At 39.9% G+C, this 27,996-nt stretch overlaps 2 protein-coding genes across 3 annotated transcripts; one reads left to right on the forward strand and one right to left on the reverse strand.

The window, feature by feature from the left end:
- The first annotated feature begins 2,722 nt into the window (after window positions 1-2,722).
- psmg2 (proteasome (prosome, macropain) assembly chaperone 2) lies at window positions 2,723-7,018 on the forward strand. The gene is made up of 7 exons (XM_004073797.5): window positions 2,723-2,917; window positions 3,645-3,816; window positions 4,971-5,029; window positions 5,101-5,219; window positions 5,306-5,485; window positions 6,488-6,608; window positions 6,710-7,018. Exons 1-7 carry the CDS (start codon window positions 2,861-2,863, stop codon window positions 6,791-6,793), a joined length of 792 nt encoding a protein of 263 aa, XP_004073845.1. The 5' UTR covers window positions 2,723-2,860; the 3' UTR covers window positions 6,794-7,018.
- A 274-nt stretch (window positions 7,019-7,292) lies between these two features.
- On the reverse strand, window positions 7,293-27,830 carry ptpn2b (protein tyrosine phosphatase non-receptor type 2b). Of its 2 annotated transcripts, none has more exons than XM_004073962.5 (10): window positions 27,542-27,830; window positions 25,353-25,443; window positions 25,151-25,251; window positions 23,695-23,793; window positions 16,463-16,600; window positions 15,929-16,138; window positions 15,569-15,730; window positions 15,029-15,237; window positions 14,713-14,808; window positions 7,293-8,086 (listed from the first exon to the last, which is right to left on the reverse strand). In XM_004073962.5, exons 1-10 carry the CDS (start codon window positions 27,626-27,628, stop codon window positions 8,065-8,067), a joined length of 1,215 nt encoding a protein of 404 aa, XP_004074010.1. In that variant the 5' UTR covers window positions 27,629-27,830; the 3' UTR covers window positions 7,293-8,064. The 2 variants fall into 2 exon arrangements, with proteins under 2 accessions (XP_004074010.1, XP_078811126.1); XM_078955000.1 differs by having other exon boundaries at window positions 27,719-27,782.
- Between the last annotated feature and the right edge of the window lie 166 nt (window positions 27,831-27,996).

Consider the following 27,996-nt stretch of genomic DNA (forward strand, 5'->3'; position numbering starts at 1 on the left):
CCAAGACCTCCTTTTTAATGTGACAAATGGGTTTTACCATACAAACTATTATATTATGCAATTTACCGCACAATACTATGTACAATGAACTAACATTAACATTTTTTAAATGAATAAATAACGCACTAAAAAATATGGAAGAATACTGGGGGGTATTCCAGGAAGCAGGTTTAAACTAGCCTGACTTTAACCCTGAACTCTGGCTGAAGTCCGCCTGAACTTGCTTACTCTGGGTATGTCGGTTCCAAAAGACCGGATATGAGTTGGCGTAATTACGCTGGACTTGGTAACCCTGGGTTAATGCACGTGCACAGCAAGTACATAAAGACATTCTCAATGGATCGTCGATATCCAGAGTCACCATAGAAACGTGACGAGAACAAAAGAGAGCGCTATACTTTTGTGACAGAGTCTGAGATTTAAATGACAGTGTGTGAGGATTATACGTCCATCAAAAAAGTAATACGGCTGCATCATCAGCAAAAGAAAGAGTTTCTGCTTGGAGAAAAAGAAGGAAAAAGTAAACGCACGAGTTTCAATCTCATTTCTATTTTCATTGTGACGCATATAACTTATCCAACTTAAATGAATTGCTTCTATTGGTATCAAGTAATTGAGTTAAATTTATTCAACCTAATTTCTTACGTCTACCCAACTCAATATTGTTTTACAACTCAAATTTACATATTTATATAACTAAATGTGATTTTACTCAAATGTTTTTCCATCTTAATTTATTGTACTTCTTGAACTCTCCTATGTCTAAGTTTGAGCCGGCAGATATACTCATTTTATAACAATAAAATGATTGAAACAAAATGGAATTGTATCATGACTCAAGATGTAGTTTACAATTTCTCTTACTTGGACAATACATCACCAAGAATAAGCGGCTTCTAAATAAAACCTCATCATCCTCTCCCTCCCTCACTCATGGTGCAGAAAAAATATAACATAAAAGGACAAATAACTCAGCAAAACACAGTAAAACAGCTAAACAACTAAACACAGTTGGTCAAAAACCCACACTTAAACCCAAATCCGTCCAGACATGCAAATGGAATGGTATCCCACAATTGCTTGCGGTGCAGATCTAACAGCAGCATCAAAGTTACACCTACTTAATAAAATTAATTTGAATTAAGGTAAAATAACTGTCTGATAACTAGATGTTATTTTTAAGATGACTTAACAAAATAATTGATTTATCTTAACTGAAGCAAATAATTAAGTTAGAGCAATGTAAAAAAGTTTATCTTTCCAACATCTATATGTGGTCTTATCACCCTCTCATGGTGGAAAAAGTATTATCTGAGCTTCTTCATCCACTAAATCATCTTCAAATGGACACACCATGCTGCTTCACCTCTCTGAAAACAAACTAAGCTTCAACTAAACCTGCTCCAGACCAGGTTATGTTCAGAGCATGAGTTGCCATGGCAACTTGACCTACCCTGAAACATACCTCCATTTTTGGAACCAAAAGCTGAGGTTATCAACTTCCTTAGCCTCAAAGTTACCGTGGTAACTAGAATAACCTGCTTATTGGAATACCCCCCTGGAGGGGAAAATATTAGAAACAATAAAAAATAATGTAAGCAGTAAAAAAGGAACCAAAGGGCAGAGAACAATAAAAGAAAGGTAGAAAGACTTTGAAAATGTTCTTTTTTTATTTAGTAAAATAAACAGTTTACATTTTAAAAATTCCTGTGAAAGTGGGTTATTTCTTTTTTATAAAGTAAGTAGTGTATGCAGTAATTTTCCAGAAAGAATGTTTACAACCACATCAAAAAGAAGATAAAACAAGTAACAAATATTAAAGATAGAAGCAGAATATCCAACAAAGAACCCAAATCTAACTAAAAGCCTGCTGAAATAAAAAAAGTCTTATGATTGAATGCCTCAGTCTTGTCAATGACTGTACAACCCTTGAATGTCTCGTATACAGTCAATGGTAGAAGCAGAGTCAGGGTGTTCCAGAGTTTGGCTGCCATTGCTTGGAATGTCATATCCACTCGAGTTTTAAAATGCGTGTGGGGACAACAGTTTCTATCATGAAAAGAAACAAACGAAAAAAAAGATCACACAACAGTAAAAATCATAGTGTATTAAAAACATTAAATGAACCCTGGAGAAAATTTGGGCTTTAAAGTTAATTTGACACATTTTGCTGCTGCAAGCTACGGCAAGCTACATCTACTATTACTACTACTACTAACAACAACAACAATAATAATAATAATAATATTCTTATTGTTAATAATAATAATAATAATAATAATAATAATAATAATAAAATTAATAATAATAGGCGGGGCTAACCCCCAGATCGCTACACTATTATACATTGGTAAATAAATAAATAAATAAATAAATAAATAAATAAATAAATAAAGCTTCAACGCGGACAAATTTACTTGCATTTGTTAAATAAAGTTATATAAAAAAAATAAAAAAAACGCGGACAAATTGACCATTTTATTTCTAGAGGGTGTTTTGGCTACTAGCCTGACTAAAGAAATCTAAAAAATAATGTTTTTGTTCCTAGGTGGGGGTAAACTAATAATAATCTACACACGCTACTACAAAACCAATACATTTAAAGGTTAAAATAGGTTATAATGATTTTAGATTTTCTTAAGTTTGCTTTTTTGATGAATTATAGTCAGGCATTCCTGAAGTATGCCTAAACTAGTTTCAGTCCTCAAAATCTCCACGAACGTATACAACAGAATCAGGCATGGAAACTTGAGGAAGCGTGTGCTTAGATATTACAAATTTTCAGTTGTGATTAGCGTACTCCTACATACTTTTTTTAACCGTAACTCTCTGGTTTTGTGTCAGCTCCCTGTTCAGCATCATGTTTGTTTCCTCGCAAGACTCGCCTCCTGTTTTCAAAGATTTTACCCTCGTCATGGTGAGTTTTTGTTTCACTTCTTGCAAACGTTTCTCTGTTGCAACTGCAAGCAGTTTTACTTTGTATATTACTATCAACAAGTCTGTGTTACTTACTTCTTTTTTTTTTACTTTATTCATAGCTGTAATTGGTTCCAGTCAGTTAGTTTGTAGATTGATTCTTTATTATAATTGTGGTTGTTATTGAACTCTAACAAATAACAGCAGTAAAACTGTAACACATTCGAGTAAAAGGATGTCAGAGGGAGAATGTAGCTCCTCTGCGATTTGATGTTCATGCAGAAAACACCGGGGTCAGGTCTGTTGTGATAAATGGCCTTGGCCATTATTATGACATTTAATTGGTTAAACCAAGTCACGTATGTATTAACAAATTCCATCACTTAAGATAATTTTCTCTACCAAAACTAAAGATTGTTAGGTTTAATTGACGATTGCTATTTTCTGACATTTATTTGTATTAATAATTTGGTTCCTAACACCTCCAGAATGATAAATGCATGGACATAATATTGTTTTTCAAGTTTTTGCCATAATGTTTCATAAACTAGGGTGAAATACTGCATTTTAAAGTTCTAGCTAAGTTGTTTTGATTTGAAAAAGGCATTAGAAATGTGCTGTTTTATTCGATTGTGATGTAAAAGAGTTTTCAGGCCTTCTGAAAGCCTTTCACCTCACAGTAGTAGCCGTCTTCCATATTTGTCCTGTTTCTTTGGGTGTCCCCTTAGCCGGCTGTTTCTGTTGGTAACGTGGGTCAGCTGGCGGTCGACCTCATCGTATCTACTCTTAACATGAGGAGAGTGGGCTACATGCACACAGACTGTCTCATCCCCATGGCTGGAAACAACCCCTACAGCTCCTGCAAAGAGGATGCGGAGGAGCTGCACACTCCTGCAGAAGGTAACATGGGTTCAGCAAAGTCTGTCTGATTGATACGTTTTCTATGCTGCAAATGTTGTTGCATTGATTTGTGTTGACAGTTTTTTGGGTGACTTGGTTTAAGGGTTTATGTGATAGTTTTGTATTTCGTGTACAATCACCCTTTTATGTGACAGACTGACAGATTTTAATATTTCACTGTATTGTGTAGAGCAGCGGTCCCCAACCTTTATTGCACCACGGACCGGTTTGATGTCTGGCAAAATTCTCACGGTCCGGTATGTTATATGTGGCGGACACACGCTGCAGCAACGCTACTACAGAGGCAGAGACGCGTGATAAGACGCGCTCTGCACCTTTATTTTGACACGCTAAACATTGTTCATCGCACTTGTGTCATCATCCTCTCCCCTTCCCACACTCATGGTGCTAAAATTCCCTGTGATACCAGCTCCGACAGTAACCCCTGCAGCCTGCGGAACTCCGACAGCAGACCAAACGTGCACGTGACAGACACTACAATACAACAAAGTGATGAGACTTGCATGAAAACGGTGGTATTTTCTAAACATTACAATTAACAAGAATTAGGACATGAGCAACGTCCTCTCTGCCGGCAACACTCTCTGGTCGCTATTATTATAACATTTAAACATGCCTTCAAAATAAGTGCATGGAAAATCCAACTCACCACAGTGCTGAATGGTTCGAGGGAATCTCCCGTTGAGATAAATCCGTATTTTTAGTAGGACTCCTGATACTGTCTTTTTAAATGTAGCTTTCTTTTTTGGGGGGGGAGTGGAAGGCTCCTCTTTGGTCTCCTGGCTGAGCCTTTTCCCCATGGCAAAGAAACTTTCCAAAGACGTTTGTTTTTTATTCATTTTACTAGCTCCTGGGTTTTATTTTAGCGGTAACCCATCACGTGACCGAGATCAGCGAATTGGCCTGCGTCAAGAGTGACATAGACGAATGGAACAAAGAATCTGCAGTTTTTCAAAATAAAACATCTTTCAGATTCTGAAATAAATAAAACGGAAGTCATGTCAGTTATTTTATTTTTTCTGTGTGGCCCGGTACCAAATGACCGTCTGCGGCCCGGGGGTTGGGGACCACTGGTGCAGACAAAACGTATTTCATTAAAATGTAACGGAATCTGTAAAATAAATCATTTGCAGTTTACACAGCAGCAGAAATGAAGCTGGCAGTTCTCCAGATCAGAGCCCCAATTATTCAGGTAAAGCCGTTTGATTCCCGTCAACATTTACGTGGAATTAGTCAGATTTCTGACTTGTTTGTTTACTGCAGACGAGGACCAAGCGGTTTCGCCAGCAGCTGGTATCTTGGATCAAAGCGAGCGGTTTCTCCAGAACAATGGTTCTGTCCAGCAGCCATGCCTACCAGAGAGACGACCTGCAGCTTCAGGGGTAATCCTGCAGTCTGACAGCATCCTTGTATATTTTTGTAACCATTTCCAGACATTTCTGTTCTGATGAATCTGCGTTTTCATCAGTTCTCCTCTTCGGTTCCTGGTCACACCGTCTCTGCTGGGAGTGAGTGCTGATGCTCTGAAGGAGCTGGGCTGGAGGGAGATGGAGCGAACGCCGGCCTTTCCCGGACTAACGGATGCTGAGGCCGAGCCTCGACTCTGCATCCCAGGAGGAGGCATCACAAAAGGACTTTACTCTGACAGGTACTGGGACTCCGACATGACACCTGTACCCATAACGTAAAAAAAGCCCTCTTTGCTGTCCTGGTAATTGGCCATTAACTGTTGTTGAACTTTCATTGTTAAATTACAATTTATTGTAATTTGGGAATTGAAACCAAAGGAATACAAAAATATAAATTGAGATTCTCTGTTTTAAAGACTTCAAGAAGAAGGTAGTTTGGGTTTAGCGTTTAGCGCTCTTTGCAGAAAACACCTCCTGCCTGAAATCCAGGCTGTAAACACAGAGAGAAAGTTAAAAATTCTTAAAATATGAAAAACAAAATGGTTTCTTAAAATAAAAAAATCTGCCAGTAGGTAAGAAAATGGTCTCAACAAGAATTGTGGGGAAAAATCTAGTCACTTAGGCATGTTTTCTTAAACTAACATTATTTTGCTATTGATAAGTTTCCTTGATAAGATTAATTTATTGCAAAGCAGAAAATAAGAATTTTTTGCTTGTCACCCCCCTTGAAAGCTGGCTGGGGAGAGCAGGGATCGATCCACCAACCCTTCGGTTGTTGAACGACCCGCTCAATGGCATCTGAGTTGTTTTATTTAAAATTCACTGTGGTAATGTACAGAAACTAAAGTACAAAGAATGTGTCTCTGTCCAAATATTTATGGTCCTGACTGTAGATCCCAAAAATGGTCTTAAAAATGTCTGTAGCCATGCGTGAACGCAGGTTTTTAATGTTAAACCTTAAATGTGCATTTATCTTTTCATTTGAAGTTCGTCCACCGCCAAGCGTGTTTTAGACGCAGCTTCAGAGCCAAAAGGTCGCTACAAACCCGGATATTGAGTAGATGGCTATTAAAAGTAAATCATAATATCAGCATGGTTTTTTAAAGCCTGAATTTAAGAAAACATGGCTTAATCTTATTGATTCATTTAGTCTTTTTGTTTAGTCACAAAAAGTTTAGAATAACTTCAGAACGTAACAACTGCAGCTCTTGTTTGTGTCTCTGATCTCATGCTGTGTGTAGTTGTGCAGAGGATCTCCGGCTCGCCGTCTTGCTGCTCTTCTGTTCTGAAGGAGACAACATTCCCGACGCCTTTGCTCTGGTGAATCATCTCAACGACTGGCTTCATCTGCTGGACAACCAGGTTTGAAAGACAGAAAACCTGCTGATATGATGAAGCTCATCCAGTGTAGAGGTTTGAATTAACAGATATATATGAATCATTTTTCTTATTTCCATTTTTAGGACCAGGAGCCAAATAGCAGATGGAAAATTCCTACTTCTTGGAGTCTTCTGTTTGGAAGTGGAATCCCTCCTGCGCTCTTCTGATACAAATTTCATCTTCATCTTTTATTTAACCAATTAAAAGCCTCAAAGCAGCTTTTTCTTTTACACAAAACTCCTGCTGCAGATGTCGAACAACACCGTCAAACATCACTGACCCCTTAAAGATCTCCCTTTTCCTCAAACTTCATTCACATCAGCATGTCAGGAAATGGAAAGCACTTCCAGGATAATATCAATGTTTTCCACAATAAAATATTTTCATGGGAATTGCGTTTGTGATTACATTTTACTCTCACTTCGTCCCGTCTCCTCCCTCCTAACTGAAAGTGCTTGGCCGGCTGCCATGCTGTATTCCTGGCAGTCCCACCTATGAGTAATTTGATTCCTCACAGGCCGGAATTACGACACAATGCTCGTTCCGTTATCCAGCAGGTTTGTGGATTTCTCTTCCAGCCTTGTTTTAGCTGCTTCCTGCAAAGAAGAGATCATTCCCCTCAATAACTATGTAGAGTTCAACTCGGAACAAACTACAAAATGTGTGTAAATTAAGCAAATACAAGTTTTATTAGAAGATTACACAAAGAAAAAAAACTTGACATTTCCAAAAGAGAGCAGCTCACAACAGCTGTCATTTCTTCAACATTAGCTCTCCCTCTTATTTTTTTGTCTTTACAGGCAAAAAAATACATCTTTACTCATAATAATAAAAAGAGTACTATGTACATGGTGGAAACACGTCATGCCACTGGTATTTGTGGAAGGAAGCGGTGATTGTCATCAGACCACCCCACATCACCTAAAAAACTTTCAAGTAATTTCTTTAAAAAATAAAAAATAGAACCTTTTTTTTATTATGTGTTTGAAATAGATTTTTTTTTCTCCAAAAATACACGTATGACCAGCATTACAAATTGGCAATGCATAGCCTATATTTTCAGTCTCATAAAAGCAAAGGAGCATGAAAAACTGCTGGAAGGAAACAAAAAAAGTCTTATTTGGATGAGGAAGTAGCACTAAAGGTGTGTTGAGTTGTCTGGAGGTAAACCGCTGGTGTTTGTCTTCAAAGAATGTCAAAGTGTTCTCTGTAAACAGTCCAGTGAGGATCGGTGACAAATATCCCCCAAATCTTAAGGTCAGGAGGAGGGCTGCTGCCGATAAAAAAGGAAGAATGGAGTTGTGCTACGTGACGGCTAAAGAGAACAAAAGGGAAGTAGAGAGGAAGAAGAATGCAGAGGTGAGGAGAGGGTTGGAGTTCCCTGCCGGTGTTGGCTTTGTTGCCGGAGCTGTAGCGGTGTGGCTGCAGGTGGCGGAGGTTAGCAGTCGCTGGTTTTCACCCTGTCACCGCAAGGAAAGCAGAAGAAGTGTAAGAATAAAAATGAATCAACAACAGCTATAGATGCAGAGCAATCAAAGACACTCATGCCACGTTTAGCAATCAAGCCAAAGCAGACGTTTCTGTAGAGCAACAGTTCTGCTTTGAGGCTTTTAGCTGCAGTGGAGCAAACAGACACAAACAACTGTACATGTATTTAAAAAAAACAACATTGTTTGTTTCAAAAACATGTGTCAAGGATTATAGAATATTATACCATGGTCCGGTTGAATACTCGATTCTGATTGGGTGCTGGGTATGCATTAAAACCTGATAACCGCACGGTGAAAAAAGAAGTTCGGTCAGCTAGCTAGTTTTGTATCACTGCGCCGGCTTCTTTAAAACAATGATGCGCCGCATCACGTAACATATAGTCCGCTTTTTGTGAGAAAAGCGATCCAAATCGGAAAATAAAACGAGAATTAAGGACTAAAACCTGGTTAATATGTATTGCTTTTGTAACTGACCATGGTAAGAGCGGGTTAATGGCCTTCGAAGTGTGCGTTTATTACTTTTTAATGCACTTCGCGGAAGCAACCGTCCGACGCGAAGGCTTCCACGGCGTGCGTTAAAAAGTAATAACCGCATACTTCGTCGGCCATTAACCCTTACTTATCCAACAAATATTATGAGGCTTCTTTTTGCTTTGCCATTGAGTGTGTATGAGAAATTGACCGAGCCAGCGTGACGTCATCCATAGAAAACAGTGGGTTTACTTCCAGCTCCGACCAAATGAAGTCACGCACGCCGCCATGTTGGAACCAGACCATGTCAGTAAGCTGTGATCGATCCGAGCCGGTCTGATTCAACGTTTCTATGGCAACCACTCTCTCCAGTCAGGAGTGAGCTTGTTGGAAGTCAACACCTCTACCAATGCCAGAATTCCAATGTTCGACATGAGATCACATACTTTTATTGAGGCATCTGATTGGTCGGTTTATAACTTGAAAAACTTGCACTTGTGGAAAAAAATTAGGATTAGCAAGAACATGTTAAAAAAGGGTAACAGAGTAGGAACGGTTATTCTGACCAATAGAATGAGTAACAGCTGTTTATTTCTCAACAGAAGTCTATGGGATTTTGGCTTCTTGGAGCCAGCGGGTACTTCCTGTTTGGAACACCAGGGGGAGGAGTCGCTGAGTCCACTTCTCATACAGTCAATGGTTGAAACTCAAACGCCGTTTTGACCAAAGGGGGCGCTGCATCACTGACAAGACACGACTCTAGAGACTGATTCTGTTTTAAGTTCAGGTCGACCTAACATGGCAAATATTAAAAATGGGAGCTGGAGTTCTTTTCCAACCATTTTGATGATGCGACAGGGCTCCAGACCAAAATTTTGCGACCAAAATTTGAGAGTGCGACTGAATTTTACATCCAGTCGCACATGTGCTACCAGTAAATTTGCCTCCCCCACCCTCCGTATTTTTTTTATACATTAAACGTGGAAGGGGAACGTCAATGATCAATGAAATGAGCAATGAAATGATCAATGAGACGTGAGCGCACACGCACGCAAACACACACACTCACACACATACTCATGAGACACGAGCACACACTCGGGGGAGGGGCCTAGAGATAATCGAGCGCGCGTAAACATCTGTGGGAATATCATCACAACCTGATATGTGCGTGCGTCTGAGCTATGAGAAAGCGAACTATTGATTCGTTCTTCCGACCTGCGGCTAGTGTACACCTTTTCATTGTCGTGCGCGGAGCTCACAAAGCAACCAATCACAGTGGGGTAAATGACTCTTGGGGACGTGACCAGTGTTGGTCCTGGGCGGTTTTGGTTCTAAATTTGCGGGTAAAAATGGCTTTGGGCGGGTATGCATAGTTTGGGCGGTTTTAGGGTCGGTTCGGCGGGTTTTTCCCCCTCATGAATATATAATAGCGGACTAAGTTAAGCTGGGTGGCTGTTGAAGTCTTATGTTCTGAAGCTCCGTGAACGCACCAGGTAGAGACGTTTAATGGGTTCTGTCATCGAACCTGTTGTTGGGGGAGGTCATACATAGGTTATAGCGGATTAAGAAAATGAATGGAAGAAGGCCGGTCCGCCGAAGAAATATTCAACACTGTACTCCTTTTATTAATAGTCTGAACTATCTTTGATTTTGAGAAATGTTTTATTTTGAAAAAGGGGAAAAAATCTACAAAAGCTGTATATTGTTGTTTCTCCCAATCATAGATAGATGGATAGATGGATAGATGGATAGATATGATTGTGCTTTTAGACTGGACAGGTTCAGTCAGAACATTACTAAATTTCCAGCTGTGTTCACGTAGGTTGGGGCCTTGCTGCTCCCGCCCCTTTCTCGTGATATTTTTGTGATGATTGACAGGTGATGTTGGAGCAAAAAGAAACGTCACACACCAGGTGATCTGCTCAGCGTTTCCTCCACCTGGGTGATCTCAAACACGCTAATTGTGCATCTTGGCTGCACTTATTTGGTGTCGCCAACATAAATTTCAATCAGTTTTGGAGCTTTTCTCTTACTAAGCACTTTTTTTTCCAATCTGAATGTATGGTATTTTTTTTACTATTTGTACTGTCATGACAGCGATGGTGCTGTCAGTTTACCTTGTGGAAATACAGTGGAAATTAGTAGATTTGGTTAGCATGTTGATTTACGGTATGCGCCCCTAAATTTTCTGGTTGTGCCCCTAAAATTTTCATTTAGGAGCCCCAGCGCTCCTAGTGAAAAAAGTTAGTCTGGAGCCCTGTGCGAGTCGCACAAGATTTACAAAATGTACAATTACTCGGTTCTTGGAAATCAAACCAGTTCAGTCACAACTGACTTTCACTCCTTTATGGCAAAGGAGATTGTCTTTGTTACAGGCTTGAGAGTTTAATAAAACAATAAAAGCATACCTTAAGGCTTTTACTTTTTCAGTATTTACAAACCATTTGAAAAGTGAAGCCATAGGCACACACCCACACACACACACAAAAAAAGCTTCCCAAAGCTCCATTTTCTTGCTTACTAAAACACAACAAAAGCAGGTTTTTTGTAGACTCCACAATGCAACAAATGCAGGAATTACCCAAAAGTTATGAGTAAAAATGACAAAGATGATAAAAACAGGAAGTTTGGAGCTGCACTGAAAACACAGACCCATGCAACAAACAGTTAAAGAAGCCTTCACTCGGACCAAAACTCACATTTGACCTCTTCATTAGCACTGTTGGGGACAATTTCTTATGGCAAATGAATAATTAAAGATTTTCTGTCCCGAGGTAATCACTTACCAACAAAATACAAAGAATGTCTCCTTCAAATGCAGAGGGAACTGACTGTGAATGTAATTTGGTTGTGCACTCTTTGCCTTTGCACGTTGCAGCCAAATTTGAATATATGCTGCACAACATAAACCCCAACTGTTTTCAGTTTCATGACCTTTAAAAAGAAAAAGAAAAAATCCTTCACCACAACGTTCACACCTCTCACACACACACTCATGCTCGAGCGCAGCCAGCAATAACACAACTCTAAACCACAGGAGCCAAGCAAAAATCAACCCCAACACCGACAAGGGCACAGCAGACGCCAAACACACACACACACACCTCCACGTACAACAGGTGTTGGATTTTAAAAGCAGCAGGTAAACATCTTCCTCTAAATCTGTTCCTCTTGGTTGTTGTTGGTGTTGTTGCTGCCGCAGAGGGGGGTGAATATACATTTCCCCCCACTGGACAGGCCAGCTGTCGTCATGTGCAGCAAATGCATCCCAAACTGTCCAGGAAAACCACAACAGTAGAGTAAGACCTCACTTGACGAGTGGTGGGCTTTGTTTGAGCGGTTAACTTCAACAACATAAAACAGAAGATTTCTCAGAAAAGGCTGCCGGAGCAGGTCTGACTGTCTGTCTGACTGACTGTCTGACTGACTGTCTAACTGTTTGACTGACTGTCCGTCTGTCTGACTGTCCGTCTGTCTGACTGACTGTCCGTCTGTCTGACTGACTGTCCGTCTGACTGACTGTCTGACTGACTGACTGTTTGACTGACTGACTGTCTGTCTGACTGACTGACTGTTTGACTGACTGTCCGTCTGTCTGACTGTCTGTCTGACTGACTGTCTGACTGTCTGACTTACTGTTTGACTGACTGACTGTCTGTCTGATTGACTGTTTGACTGACCGTCTGTCTGACTGACTGACTGACTGTTTGACTGACTGACTGTCTGTCTGACTGACTGTTTGACTGACTGTCCGTCTGTCTGACTGTCTGTCTGACTAACTGTCTGACTGACTGTCTGACTGACTGTTTGACTGACTGTCCATCTGTCTGACTGTCTGTCTGACTGACTGTCCGTCTGTCTGACTGTCTGACTGACTGACTGTCTGTCTGACTGTTTGACTGACTGTCCGTCTGTCTGACTGTCTGTCTGACTGACTGTTTGACTGACTGTCCGTCTGTCTGACTGTTTGACTGACTGTCCGTCTGACTGACTGTCTGACTGACTGACCGTCTGTCTGACTGACTGTCTGTCTGTCTGACTGACCGTCTGTCTGACTGACTGACTGACTGTTTGACTGACTGACTGTCTGTCTGACTGACTGTTTGACTGACTGTCCGTCTGTCTGACTGTCTGTCTGACTAACTGTCTGACTGACTGTCTGACTGACTGACTGACTGTCCGTCTGTCTGACTGTCTGTCTGACTGACTGTCCGTCTGTCTGACTGTCTGACTGACTGTCTGTCTGACTGTTTGACTGACTGTCCGTCTGTCTGACTGTCTGTCTGACTGACTGTCTGACTGACTGTCTGTCCACAGAGCTGCAGACAGACGCTACTTAGGGAGGCGACGCTGCACAAAAGAAAAAACAAAGGAACCAAGCTCCGCCTCTTCCCAAAACACACACGAAGTAGAAGTTGGTCTGGATTCACTCACTGAGTGGGTTTGTAGTGTTTATCCTCTGTTTGTTACATTACATGAACAACTGCTGCTCTCCCTCTTTCAAGGCCAAAAAGCTTTTCAGTTAGATTTCATGTAAAGATTCATCACTTTATTGATGAAATTAACACCTTTGTAACATTTAAATGGCTGGATATTGGAAAGCACTTTTTCATTACCAAATAGAATCAGGTTTGATTAAATGATAATTGAAAAAATGAATTGATAATTAAAGTCGCGAGCGCCGTTGTATCAGTGCCCCCTTCTGCCCCGCCTTACACGTCCTTAAACTTCCTAAACCCTGATCAGAGCTGCATGTGATAAATTAATAAAAAAAAGCCCTTCTTTTCAGAATGGCAGCTTTTCTGCTGGTTTTATCTCCATAACAACCGTTTTGTGTTTTGGTCGCCTGGGGGATGTCAAAGAGATCTGTCATTTTTTAGCAAAGAATCAGCAAAAGTAAATGTGGGGATTTCCTTGGACACTGAGGTTTCTGTTCGCCACAACCACCGTCCTTATATGTTCGTATCATGTGTCATATTGTTTTGCTCAGCTGAAGCAAAAGATTCATGAATGAAATGTTCCCAATATTCCAGTAAAAAGTGTGTGAGCAACTAGAGAAAGGCCTTTTTGTGAGCTCGCCACACTAAGGCATTTTTCCCCAGAGGCGCCTTCCAGTGAGGCTTAGAGGAGACAGATCAAAATCTCTAGGAGGAGTTTTAAGTTGTAGCTGGAACTTAAGGGAATTTTTAAGGGGGGTAAATTCAAGATGGCGGCCTTTTCCGAGGTCAAAGATCCACAAAAAAAAAAAACTCTATTGTGGTTGTAGACTGAACTTTGTGTGTGACATTTTGTAAAGAACAAAACATTAGAAAACATTTTCCCTCGATTCCAACAACTTACATGTGTTTTGATTTCGTTACTTCATTTTGGAATATTTTTTGAGCCCTACAAAAGATTTTGGCCTGATTCTTTCCTTTTTGAATGTTTTCTCCTTCTGTGATGTCATGATTGGGGGGGCGGGGGGTTGTACTAAGTGCATGACAGTGGTGGCAGGAGAAAAAAAATTCTGCTCCAAGCCACATAAAGGAAGAATTGCAAAGGTCCTTGCAGTCCAGCTGCAGGTCATGACTCACTTTAGTTCCGTTTAGTTGTAGTGACACGTTTGTTTTAAAGCATCAACATTATGGTTTGGTGTACTTCTTTGTACAAGGTAGTATCTTTTACAATGACTTGACCCAAAGACAGTACCATCACAGGAAGGTAGTCTGAAATTTAAACTATCCATCATAATTAACACATCCAACATTGCATGTTTGACAGTTCTGTTTATTGAACTTTACCTGCTCATGTCTGTAAATCACTATCATTCAAGCAGCATCAACGTGTTTAAACACTGAGTTGATGCTACACTGACTACTGAGTATTCTGCTCCTCACTTCTGATAAAAGCTTTAGGAACAGTTATCGGTGATTAATTCTGTTTTAATTCTGCAGCAAAAAACATTTGACTGACAGGAAATGAGCAGTGTTTACCACTCTAAAACAAAAACTTGTTTAAATGAAGCACAGAACAGCACATCAGCAGCTTGTATGATCATGTATTAAAGGTCCAGATGCTTCCGTTTGTGAGCTGTCCTGAAAGTGATGCTTGGATTGTGTTGAAGAGCGTTAACCAAACCTCACCTTTTCCTCTTCCTCTCTGAGTCATTTGTCCTGGACTTGCTTTGGGGTGTCTTGGTGGTTCCAGATTTGGAAATACTGTCTTCTCTGCGTCGTTTACTGCAATAAAAAGTAACATTTAGTAAATAAACCACATTGAATGAAGTAAAAGCTGTTAACCTTTTTCAGACTTAACAGAACTTTTTCTTAAACTCATATTTTTGAATTGAGCAAAGAAAATTTGTGTAAAACATGAAAATTCTGGCAAGCAGGTTGTTATTATATCTACAGGATTACTAAAATCTCAACTGTGCGCTTTTATGAGACTGGCGGCACTGACTGTGTTGTGTTGCCGTCCAGTTCCTGTTCTTTGAAGGGAGATTGTGATGGCTCTTTGCAGTCCAGTCTGTACTCTCCTCCCGTCTCTGGTTGACCTCCTCGTTGGTTTCCGTTGTATTGCTCTGTGGGAGACCTGGCTTGGGTCGGAGTTAAAGCTGGAGGCTCCACAGCTGGTTCCTGATCTTCCCTGGATAATTCCCGCCACTGGTTCTAAACCGGGACAATGAGTATTAAGATAAGATAAGATAAGATAAGATAAAGCTTTATTGTCATTGTACAGTCACACTTGGTAAAACAGTACAACGAAATTGCAAGAGTCATTAAATTATTGTCATTAAATGTAATCAATGAAAAATTATTACCCTAATTAGAAATGTTTTTGTAGCCCGACCAACATATTTTCTACGTCGAAAATACTATATACTATAATATTTTCCCCTCTGCTCCCAATTCAAATCAATGTCAAATCTGACTTGTTAAAAACACCAAAACGCAATTTTCATTCTTCAAACTGTCTGCAAACGACAGAAATAACAGCTACCTGAATGGACGCGTCCCCCCTAATGAGCTTTGCTCCCTCAAGGACAGCCATGTAGGAGAAACGAAGCTGATCAGGCGTCTGGATCAGACCCATGCGATACTCCCTCATATTCAAGAGGATGCTTTTGATATCCACTGAGAACGGTTCTTTCCTCTTTTCCATCTAGAAAAAACAGGACATGGTACAAGGAAGTATCCATCACCTCTCAGGATTTTGCTTTGTCTGCAGTAGGCTCCTAACAATGTTTATTGCCATTTTCGCATAGCAAAGGTCTGACAATAATATAACTCTATGATATTTTCTCAATTATAATCTTCTGAATGATGTGCAGGGACAAGGTAAGAAAAAGGCAGAACTTACGAGGACCAGGCATGTATCAACTAATGAAAATGTCCCAGAGCGTCCGATCCCGGCGCTGCAGTGGACCACGGCCGGCCCGTGGTCCACCTCCAGTGCTCCCGACTCCCGCACTTTAAAGAGGAAATTAAGAAAAGACGCCGGAGACTCTGGAACTCCAAAATCAGGCCATGTGGTATAATGGAAATGGTAGATTTTCCTCTTCTCTCCAGTCTGTAATAAAATAAAGTATTAAACAAACACAAATGAACTTCTTTGACTTATATTTCTGTTCTTACTTTAAAAAAATACTTTTGCTAGAAATGAACGATACCCGAAAACTATTTTCATAACAAACAATCTACAACTGTTACTTTATTTATTTTTAAAAGCTTTCCATACTTAAAAACTGTGAAATGTTGAAATATGAAACAAAGAGACTCCACATAAAGGCACAAAAACCCTGCAAACCTGCTCTTTGACATTACTATAAACACTTGTGATGCAACAGCCTCCTGAAGCACTGAGGACGTTCTCCTGGATGATGCATTTGCTTACACTCAGATTCTGCAGCTCCAGTATTCTGGTGGTGTAATAAGACTTGATGTCCTCGGATATCAGCGTCACCAAGAAACACGTGTCTTTAAACGCCATCTCTTTCTCCTCAGCCGTGGGCCAGTACGGCGCACATTTTTCCTGTCAGAGGGAGAAAGGAGACATTAGAGGAAAAAAAGATTCCAAAGATCCCGATAAGCTGATGAAGATTTACACCGGATGACAAGCAGATGCCAGCTGACCACTATCAAGAGAGAGAACGATACAATCAGCATTCATACATCCATACAAAGACGTATCAAACTTAACTATTATGTAAAAATAGACATAACTATTTTGGAAAATCAACATAGCAATTGTTAGATCAGTTATCTAAAATATATGCAAATTATTTTCATTAGAAAAATCATATGATTAAAAACAACACTACGTCGGAAAAAATAGACATAACACCTTTCCAAAATTCTTCGTAGCATATGCAGATCAAGTTTTTAAAACATTAGAACAGTCAGACATAACACTATTTTTGGAATATTCATAGCATTCTTTTCATTAGAAAGAATCATGAATCTATTTTTTTTGGAGCAAGTGAAGTGAAATAATTAGAGATCAAATCACTTTAACCATCTTTAATATTGATTGAGCAATTTTATAATGCTAAGGTAATCACGTGAAAAAAAAAGGTCCCTATCCGGTCGATTGTCCAAGGTTGGTATTCCTTCTTCTGCTGCTTGATTGACAGCCATCCTTCTGGTTTTAACAGAGTTTATAAGTTATTTTTGCTGCAATGTCTGCAGACTTAGTTTGTTAAGGTCCATGTCCTTCTGCAGCTGTTATCAGTGTAGCTTCAAGCTGAGGTCAAGTTGTCTGCAGGTCAGAACTCTCTACTGAAAATCAGGGTCACTGTTGACATTTAGATTTAGTGCAAATATAAATGAAAACCAAAATGGTCTTAGAGAAAACAGATCAACTTCATTGGCCATCATTGATGCTGTGGAGGAAACAATAATAATGATTAATTCATAATTGATACTTTATTTATCCCACAATGGGGAAATTCTAGTCTAGCCGCGCCCGGGGGGCAACAGCTGGATGGGGAGAGCGGGAATCGAGCCGCCAAATCTTCGGTTGTTGGACGACCTGTTATACCACCTGAGCTAAACTGCCGTCCTCACAAACGCTCTGGACAAAAACAAATGCAGCTGGAATTTTCATTGACCTACAAAAAGCATTTGATACTCTCAATCAGGACATCCTATTTGACAAACTGGAAGTGTATGGGATAAGAGGACTAGCACTAACTTGGGTCAAAAGCTATCTAACGGGAAGAAAACAATTAGTCAAGATTGATGAATTTACATCAGAAACCAATGAGAAAAGTTGTGGTGTCCCACAAGGATCAAGTCTGGGCCCGCTGCTATTCGTTGTATTTATAAATGATGTATTCAATGTTTCAAAGCTTATGAAACTCATTATTTGCTGATGACACAAACATATTCTATTTTACAGACAATCATTGGGAACTTATCAATGTGGTAAACACAGAGTTAAACAAAATAAAATCATGGATGGATCACAACAAATTATCTTTGAACCATAAAACCATAGTGATGTTTTTTGGAGGCTACAAAGGAGGAACAAACTGAGGGGATGTAGGAACTTCAAGATCAAACTGATAAGAACCACAAAGAAAAGTTTCTGTGTGTCGGTGTGTGGCCCTAAACTTTGGAACGGGTTCAGTAATGAGCTCAAACAATGTTCAAATATTCAAGAAAATGTATAAAGAAACTCTGATTTCAGGATATGAAGATAAGGGGAGTTAAGGATCAACAGGTGTTTGAATAAGTCCAAATCCATGTGTGAACTTGATTGTGGTGAAATAATCAAAGTTCTTTTAATTACAACCAGTGAGTATTCCATTGTAATGTCCATTATTATTATGTGCATGATTACTGAAATGTTTAAATTACAATCAATAATCGATTGATTTTCTTTACTTGATCTGCAATAATTACTAGTCTATTACTGGTAACTTGAAAAGAATCTATCTGATCAGAACTGGATTACAAAAACTATCAAATGAATCAACTCAGTAGAGGTGGGATTATAAAAGCTCGCTTGTCCCACTCATTTTCAAGCATTAACTCAAACTCTACTTATTCTTTAGTTAATGATATCTGTATTTAATTAAGCAAATGTGATTCAAGTGACTTTTTTGTTTTGTTTTAATGTTTTGTTTTGTCTTTTTAATCTATGCATTTCATCGTTTCTGTAATGAGTTTGATAATATGTGTAAATTCTTTATTGCTTTGACTACAATGCTTGAATTAATTTAATAAATCAAATCAAATCAATCAACATGAAAACACCCCCAAGATTAAATCCATTCTCTTGGAGCTCTTGGTCTTCCACTTCCAAGAAATGTTAGTGTACATGTCCCATTACCCAAACAGGAGCCAAGCCAGCTGCTCTACTGAGAAAGAGGGAGGCCAGATGCTTAAGCTGTGAGTGGGTGTTTCATCTGCACAGTGCAGGATGACATGAATTATGACACAAAATGCTGGATCTTGTGAAAGATCCGCATTAATTCTTAACCCGTCAGAACACTGATTTCTAAGCATTTTGGCTAAATCGGGGATCTGCAACCTGAGGCTCTGGAGCCAGACGTGGCTCCTTTACCCCTCCATTGTGGCTCTCTGGTTAAAGACAAATTAAAAAGCGTTTTTGTTTATTACATTACATTTTCTTTACTACTTTTAAACAATAATCAACATTAACCTTAAAGGGACTGAGCTGAAGCATCATGCTTATCAAAGTCCAAGAGACATCTTTTTCAGACAACAAGGGAAACAGTCAGAAGAGTCATTCAACTCATTCACAAACAGTAAAAGCACTAGTATCACTTCACTGACTACAGTTCCCATGAGGCTCCAACAATCCATCAAGTTTCATCCTTTACCAAAGTCGTACAAAAATATTTAGATGGATTTTTAAGTGCCGTGTATCACAGAAAAAGAATTTAAGGTCAACAAGAATTCACACTAAAGGCACACAGGATTATAAAGCAGATTTTTTATTTTTAAAAATCAAGGATTTTAAGTTATGGCCCAAAAATACTGTAAGGGTCGCATGAGTGAAAAAACCCGACGTACCGACCCTTAAACCGCCCAAAGCCATTTTTACCTGCAAATTTAGAACCAAAACCGCCCAATCTGGCAACACTGCTAGCTTCTCTTGTAGAAAAATCATGCTCCCTCCACAGCTCACTGTGACCTTACTTTCTGTTAGGTAGTTAGCCGCTCAGCCCAGTTGAAATTTCAGAATAAAAGCACTTCCATTGCAGCTTTACTTCCGTTGTGAGTTAATGTGTTGTGAGTTATTGTGTTGTGTTGTGAGTTAATGTATTGTGTTGTGAGTTAATGTGTTGTGAGTTAATGTGTTGTGAGTTAATGTGTTGTGTTGTGAGTTATTGTGTTGTGAGTTAATGTATTGTGTTGTGAGTTAATGTATTGTGTTGTGAGTTAATGTGTTGTGTTGTGAGTTAATGTGTTGTGAGTTAATGTGTTGTGTTGTGAGTTAATGTGTTGTGTTGTGAGTTAATGTGTTGTGTTGTGAGTTAATGTGTTGTGTTGTGAGTTAATGTGTGGTGTGTTAAGTTAGGCTACGTTCACACTGCAGGGCTAAATGCTCAATTCCGATTTTTTGAAAAAAATCTGATTTTTTTGCAAGGCCGTTCACTTTCCCAATTACAGTGATCCCTTTCTGTAACGCCGTTTACTTTTCACGGTTTCGCTACTTCACGGATTTGCATTGTGTTCTGCATTCTGATTGGCTAAAAAGTCACTCCGCTTCTTCTCTACGTCAATAACGTTGCAGTTTAATCTGTACATGTACGTTAAACAGCTTGCCAAATTAACATTACGGATGTGCAAATACTCTTGCAATTTCGAGTTTCTCAAAAACCCATATAAAAAAGAGCGACAACAACTGCCTATCACTATGTCCTTCTCCCGAACAAACACAGCTGCACCGCTGGCTTCAAAAGGAGAAAACACTGCAGAGCGGATTCAGGATGCAGCGGCTCAGTCTGCAGATCAGTGAAATACACCTGAGTCACTATTTCTCCGATTTTTTTCATAATCATTTTAAATTTTCTCCCGTTTAATCCAATTACTCGGGTCGCGGTGGGCGGGGCTAATCTCCGCAATTTGAAGCCTTCTGTTCACATTGATGATTCAAATTATTATTTGACAGAACAGTACAGAAGTTATTTGTCGAAAAAAATGTTTCTAAAGTACTTTTATTTGTGAACCAAATGCTTGAGCCTGTAGAATGGTTTCATTCTTTCTTTTCAATGTATAATAGAGTATTAAATTGTATAATAATTGTAAAAAAAATAAAATAAACGTTTCTACTTCACGGATTTTACCTATCACGGGTTCTTTTTGGAATGTAGCCCCCACAAAAAACAAGGGTTTACTGTAAATGCGAATCTTTGTGATTTCCTGTGTGACCGTGAAACGACCCAGAATTGACCCGCATGCGCAGAAGAGTACTCAACGGTGAACGACGTCACTGTTGTTTGCAGAAGTAGCTAACGTTAACAATGGATGTCAACAACAGTGTTGTCAACAGCGGAGCTCTTTTTGCAGTATTAAATTTATTTGCACAAAGGAGCCAGCACAACTACAATCTTCTCATTTTAAGAAGGTATTGGAGCCAGGATTGTCTCACCCACTGTTGTGGAATGGGGATGTGTATGTGCTGGGGCCGCGCGCGTGTGTAAGAGAGAGGAGAAGAGTGCGTTCAGCGAGGTAGAGAATGGGGGGGGCAGTGGGGGCACGCATTCATGTTGTGTGTTAAGGAGGAATGAGAACGGTAATAAAAGAAGGCTTCCTCCAGAATAAATGCTATTGACTTTTTATTAACCCACTCTGGAGAATCTAAGGGTCCAAACGGGGAAGTGAACCCGAAGGAGAATCCGCCTTTGGTCCCCCGCGCTCCTGACTACGGTCGGAGAGGGGAAAAAAAGTCATTGCGGGAATGGGAAATGTTCAACACCACGCTCTGCCATTTTGCTGAAAATGTTTTCAAAAACCGCCCGGTTGCGATAAGAGCCCTCGAGTTTGGCCTGAACAGAGCTGTCACCCCAAATATGAATCCAATCGGTGACCTCGCTTCCCTTCCACTGACTGGTCTCAGCAGCATCTTCCACCATGGTTGATGTTTATGTTCTCGTTCCCGCCTACTTAATTATGAAGTTTGTAGCGGGTGGGATTCATGTGGCCTGGCCGTTCAGACGGAGGTCGCATTTGAAAAGATCGGATACGTATCGGATTCAGGACCACATACCCAAGGCTACGTTCACACTGCAGGGCTTAATGCTCAATTCGGATTTTTTCAAAAAATCCGAATTGTTTGCTAGACCGTTCACATTTCCAAGTAAATCCGAACTTTTGTGATCTCCAGTGTGACCGTGACACGACCCAAACGAGACCCGCATGCGCAGAAGCCAGAAGAATACTCAACGGTGAACGACGTCACTTGTTGTTTGCGGAGCCAACGTTAACAATGGATGTCAACAACAGTGTTGTCAAAAGCGGAGCTCTTTTTGTAATATTAAATTTATTTTCACGAAGGAGCAGCACAATTACAATCTTCTCATTTTAAGAAGGCATTGGAGTCGGGATCGTCTGTACCCACTGTAGTGGAAGAGGAATGTGTATGTGTTGGGCCCGCGCGCCCGCGTGTGTGTGTGTGCAAGCGGGTGCCGCGATAGAGAATAGGGGGGGGGGGGGGGGGGCAGTGTGTGCGCGCATTCATGTTGTGTGTTACGGAGGAAAGATGACGGTAATAAAAGAAGGTTTCCCCCAGAATAAATGCTATGGACTCTTTATTAACCCGTTCTGGAGAATCTAAGGATCAGAACAGGGAGGAGGAGGAGGATCGCCTGGGTCCCCTGCGCTTCTGAGCACGGTGGGAAGGGGAGAAAGAAAAAAAAGTTATCGCGGGAAAGGTTCAACACCACGCTCTGCCATTTAGCTGGAAATTTTTTCAAAAACCGCCCAGTTGCGATCAGAGCCCTGGAGTTTGGCCTGAAAAGAGCGATCACCCCAAATATTAATCCAATCCGTGACCTGCTTCCCTTCCACTGTCTGGTCTCAGCAGCATCGTCCACCATGGTTGATGTTTACGTTCTCGTTCCCGCCTACTTCAACGCAAAATGATGACGTTTGTTGCGTGTCGATGACGTACAGTTCGGAATCAAGTTGCCTGGCCGGTCAGACGGCGGTCGCAATTGAAAAGAACGGCTACAATTCGGAATCAGGACGGCAAATCCACGGGGCCTGGGTCGCAATTGAAAAGATCGGATCTGTGTCATTCAGACTGTCATGAAAAGATCGGAATTGGGCCGCTTAGGGGCAAAAAATTCGGAATTGGGTCGTTTCAGCCTGCAGTGTGAACGTAGCCCAAGTGGCCTGGGTCGCATTTGAAAAGATTGGATCTGTGTCGTTCAGACTGTCATGAAAAGATCAGATGCAGGTCGCCTCAGGGCAAAAAAAATTGGAATTGGGTCGTTTCAGCCTGCGGTGTGAACGTAGCCTTAATATGTTGTGTTGTGAGTTAATGTGTTGTGTGTTGAGTTAATGTGTTGTGTGTTGAGTTAATGTGTTGTGTGTTAAGTTAATGTGTTGTGTAGTGATTTAATGTGTTGTGTGTTAAGTTGATGTGTTGTGAGTTAGTGTTTTGTGTTGTGAGTTAGTGTTTTGTGTTGTGAGTTAATGTGTTGTGTGTTAAGTTAATGTGTTGTGTAATGTGTTGTGTTGTCATTTAATGTGTTGTGAGTTAATGTGTTGTGCTTTGAGTTAATGTGTTGTGTTGTGAGTTAATGTGTTATGTGTTACTCTGTTGTGAGTTAATGTGTTGTGTGTTAAGTTATTGTGTGGTGTTGTGACCCTTCTGGACCACCATAAATTAAAATTTGAATTCTTTCTGTTTGGCAAAACTTGCATCCTCATATTTACCATCTCAACAGAATTTCTGCCCCAACGATAAAAAACAGCTGACTATGAACGCTTGTAGAGATCAGAGTAGGTTGTGTTTGATTTGTCTGAATGATGGTAAAAAACCAACAACGGATGTGTAGCTGTGGAGTAAACGGTCTACATATGACATGTGGTCTGTGGCGTGGACGGTTAAAACAGAATTCAATAATGAAATATTTACATGCTTACCGATCCTTTCTCTATCACCCTGTTGAGCATGATGACTGCTTTGGTCTTCTGTTCCCAGATCATGAGCCAAAAGTGGCCACAGGTATTCCTAAGGGGGCCCTGCAGATAAATTAAAATGCAATCAGAAGAAAAAGACAGAAAAAGAAGGATTCTGTCAGCAGATGAGGCCAAGAACTGGAGTCCCTTGATTAGTTAGATGTGCAAAATAAAGAAATCTTCCAAGACTTTTTAAAACAACTGCTCTATATTCTATAGTTAACTATTTAAATTGATTTTGTGAAACTAATATTCCTGAATAAACCCCCAAAAAAGTATTTTTAATTCATTAAATTATGTCTGATCACTTTTATTGGACTTTTTAACACCTTCACCAAACCACATGACTCATCTCCAACCCACATTTAATAAAAAAAACACCAACTAAAATACACGTTTAACTGTGTCGCAACTCCAGCATAGGTGACTGAACTAAGAGTATTGCACGTGGCTCCTTTGAGAGCGTTTACGTGCACAACCTCCCACAAAAGTGTCCTTGTTTCTTTAAAAATAAATAAAAAAAGCTGCAAACAACAGCAACTCTCACTGAATTGAAACCATATTTGCATCGTGAGCAACAGCTTTTGGTAATGAAAAAAAAAACAACATACCGTAACTCTGATTTTTGTTCTCCTTTTTCTGTGATTGCAGTGTGGTTTGTTTTTTTCTTTAGTATTAGTGTACCGGTAACCAAAATGAGAATTTGAGACCTACGACAGATTTCACTTCGACAAAGAAAGTAAACAATCAACGACAACAAACTAGCATCCTATCCCCATAAAATCTTTCATAATAGCCACAAGTTGTTAGCAATTTGGTGTAAAATCCACATTCACAGTAGAATAGAATAGAATAGAATAGAATAGAATAGAATAGAATAGAAATGTATTGGTCCCACAAAGGGGACAATACCTAACATGTATTATTTCACATGTATTAACAATACAAAATAGTAAAAATGTGTAAATATGTCATTTTTATTTACATCCTCATAAATTGTTTTGATAAATTGAGCAAAAGAATTTAAAAAAATGACAGTAAAGGGAAATTAGATTTAACAAGTCCCCAGAATTGACAAATCTTTGTGAGATTTACACTATTCCATCTCTAATCTGTACTTATAACTTTTCATATAATGTTAAGACCAAAATCTGACTTTTTTTTCTTTCTTTTTTTAGTTTCTTCAATAAACATGTGGAACCCTGAAGTCACATGACCAGAGCTGAGAATAAACTCTCAGGAAAGGAAGTCAGGCCTGCAGTGTCTAACGACTCTAATGAATTCATTTATGAGTCCAAAATAGACTCAGAATAACAGACTTGTTTTTTACATCAACAGTGTCGTCTGATTATCAACTACATCAATCAACAGTTTTAAACCCACACAACAGAGCTGTCCAGAGTAGTTCACCTCAGCTCACCTGAGTTAGTATGTAACTTCTCTGCGCTTCCTCCATCACCACCAGACTTGCATTAATGTAGTCATTTTCTGTGTTCTCTAGCTTGACTCTGCTGTGATCGACTGCAAGACGCACAAATTGGTTGCAAGTTCATAGGAACGGTTAGAAATTCACACAAACATCTGGCGGTAAACAGTTTGGACTTTTCTACATGTTTACCCACATGGACTGACGTCTCGGTATCTGTTCCTGTTGCGATTCTCCGGATATTTCGCTACTTTGTACGAGCACTCGTGGGACTGATTCCGGATTTCCTGGAAGACAGAAAGGTGGATTAGGACAAACATAAAAGAACACAAACTACTGTAAATCTTTGTCCTCCCTTTTTTCTTTATTCATTCATCTTCTAAACCCGTTTTGACCCTTTCGGGGTCACAGAGCTGCCGGAGCCCATCCCGGCCACTCGTAGGCGAAGGCAGAGCACACCCTGGGACACTCACATTCACACCATGAAGCATGTTTTTGGACAGTGGGAGGAAGCCGGAGTCCCCGGAGAAAACCCACGCATGCATGGGGAGAACATGCATACTCCACACACAAAGGCCCCCCATTGATGTTGTGTTTCCAGACCCCCAGCTGGGACTTGAACCAGGGGCCTTCTTGCTATTAGGCACCAAGCCTTTATTATTATTTTTTAATGGTAGTTTGAGGTTGTTAGTATGTGTGCACACAGCAGAGTCAAAATACTAAAGGCAAAGTACAACTAACTAGCATGCCAGAAATTCACATGAACACACTGAAGCTATGGTCATCTTTCAACCATTTTCAAAGAGATCCCAGTGGTCTTTTAATTAGGATTATTATTTTCGTCGTCTTGTAGGACATAGTTTCTCCAGCGCAGCAGCAGTTCATTAAAAGTTTACGTCCGAGTTGTGGGTGGGACAGATGGCACGGAGTAAGCCTGTCCCTTTCCTATCATCCTTTTGTTACCCTCTCTCCCACTAGCTTACAGCCCCTCACAACCCCAACCTAACACTCCCCAGTGCAACAAAAATTGGCGAGCAACACCAGAGCTATCCATCTGTCAGCTAGATCCAGATTCCAGCTCAGACCAGGAAAACAAAGACATGCATGGATCTAGGTGTCTCCAAGCGGATGCATCAGAATGGAGCAGAGCAGGGAGCTTGTGGCCTGCCCAACGTATTTTCTACATTACAATACAATCTTTTTCAAACTGCCTTATTGTCTACTCCTGATTTAACAACAATTTGAGTAAAACAAATACTCAGAAATTCAATTTCAAGCTTAACTTTCTCTATATATGTTCTCCCATCATAAGAAAAATGCCAGAAGAACATGTTAAAAACACAGTTTTCATCAGAGTGGGTCTTTAGACACTTAGAGAGAGCCGCTTATCAGAGTGTTTAATTTCATGCATCTGTGGTGATCATTTATTTATTAGTTTATACTTAAAATTCTAGAAACTAAACAAATATCTTTGTTTAATCTAAGACTTTTTTTTTCAAATATTTTAACATTGTTTATCCATTTATTCAAGCAATGTCTTTGCTATGTTTATGTCCATCTGTGGCATATTTTCTGAAGACCAACAACAGCTCCTAATGTTATGACACATCAATAGGATCAGTTTTATGACCTGTTGTTTTGATAGTTCACTATATTGATCCCAGCTTCATTTGACACCATCTCTACTTTTTTAAAAAAATTTTTAGAAGACCCATTTAGATTATTTAAACATGAGGTCATGTGATGTAACCATGCAAATAAGCAAGACATGTTTAATTCTTGGGGCTCAATATGCAAATTGATGCGTACAGTTTTTTGGGGGGAAACACCAAAAACTTTTTTTGTGCTTATTTTTCTGTTATTTTTTCATGTGTCTCGTTTTTAAGCATTTGATTGACATGTTTGTGAAGTCATGTAGTTCTGATCTGCAGTGTGTGTGACCGGCGACGCAAAACAAACGTCTTCAGTACGCAGGAAATCAGCGTTTGAATCGCGAAAAAACCAGAAACAAAGTGATAAACACTGCATTACCCAAAGCAAAATCCCATAACTGGACTCAAACGGAAAATGTATGAGTCACTGATCACTGTGAGAGCTTTAACCATATCAACAAGAACAAGCTTATAGATTAAATTTAGCTGTATAAAGCTGTATGACACAAACAAACTCAAGAAGCTAACATACTGAGTTTAGTGTTTTCTGACGATCAAAGAAAATTACCAGTGTCTACAAAATTGAGTTTTAAAACAGGCTTACGAAATCAGGAAATATATCATCAAATTGCAGGCACGAGTTGCGAGCTTGCTAAAAAAGAATTGCGCGCTCTCGGCGCAAAACGCATTTAGCTTTGTGCTACAGGCTACACACATGCTAACAGACACTCACGGAGTACAGTTTTCGCCACCGGCCTTCTGAGTCTATGTCGTCGAAATCCTTGTCCATTTTCACCGAGGCAACTTCTGTATGTTCCATATGAACCAGGGTTAACTAACTATTTCATTGTCTCCCTCATTACTTTATCAGATAACAAAATTTTAGCTTAAAATGTTACTGCTTCCCTACTTTAGCCGTACGTCTGCCCGTTATCTGGTCAGTCCAGTTGTCAGTCAGTGAAGATACTTGTACGCATGCGCAAGATAATGCCCCCTAGCTGTCAACCTTCGAACTTCAGCTTACTTCCTTCAACTACAAAAAACGACTACAAAACCTAGAAGTCATCTGACACCTTTACGGAAATTAAATATGCTTCCTGGCATGTGTGTGAAGCGCACTGAATTTGTTTATAACCGAAACAAAAAGCTGTCACTGTTTCCCATAAACCGATTGCAACCTTGAGTTAA

The sequence above is a fragment of the Oryzias latipes genome, chromosome 11, assembly GCF_053564925.1.
Source record: "Oryzias latipes strain Hd-rR chromosome 11, Olatipes_Hd-rR_3.1".
NCBI classification, from domain to species: domain Eukaryota; kingdom Metazoa; phylum Chordata; class Actinopteri; order Beloniformes; family Adrianichthyidae; genus Oryzias; species Oryzias latipes.

What these genes read in the sequence shown, in the direction of transcription:
- ptpn2b (XM_004073962.5), bottom strand. Translation starts at nt 27,628, where the DNA reads ATGGAACATACAGAAGTTGCCTCGGTGAAAATGGACAAGGATTTCGAC. An exon ending in GGGTGATAGAGAAAGGATCG is followed by an intron (nt 16,601 to 23,694) that starts GTAAGCATGTAA and finishes TCCCTCTGACAG; the next exon opens with GAAAAATGTGCGCCGTACTG. An exon ending in TTGATACATGCCTGGTCCTC is followed by an intron (nt 15,731 to 15,928) that starts GTAAGTTCTGCC and finishes TGTTTTTTCTAG; the next exon opens with ATGGAAAAGAGGAAAGAACC.
- psmg2 (XM_004073797.5), top strand. Translation starts at nt 2,861, where the DNA reads ATGTTTGTTTCCTCGCAAGACTCGCCTCCTGTTTTCAAAGATTTTACC. An exon ending in GCTGCACACTCCTGCAGAAG is followed by an intron (nt 3,817 to 4,970) that starts GTAACATGGGTT and finishes AATCATTTGCAG; the next exon opens with TTTACACAGCAGCAGAAATG. An exon ending in GACGACCTGCAGCTTCAGGG is followed by an intron (nt 5,220 to 5,305) that starts GTAATCCTGCAG and finishes CGTTTTCATCAG; the next exon opens with TTCTCCTCTTCGGTTCCTGG.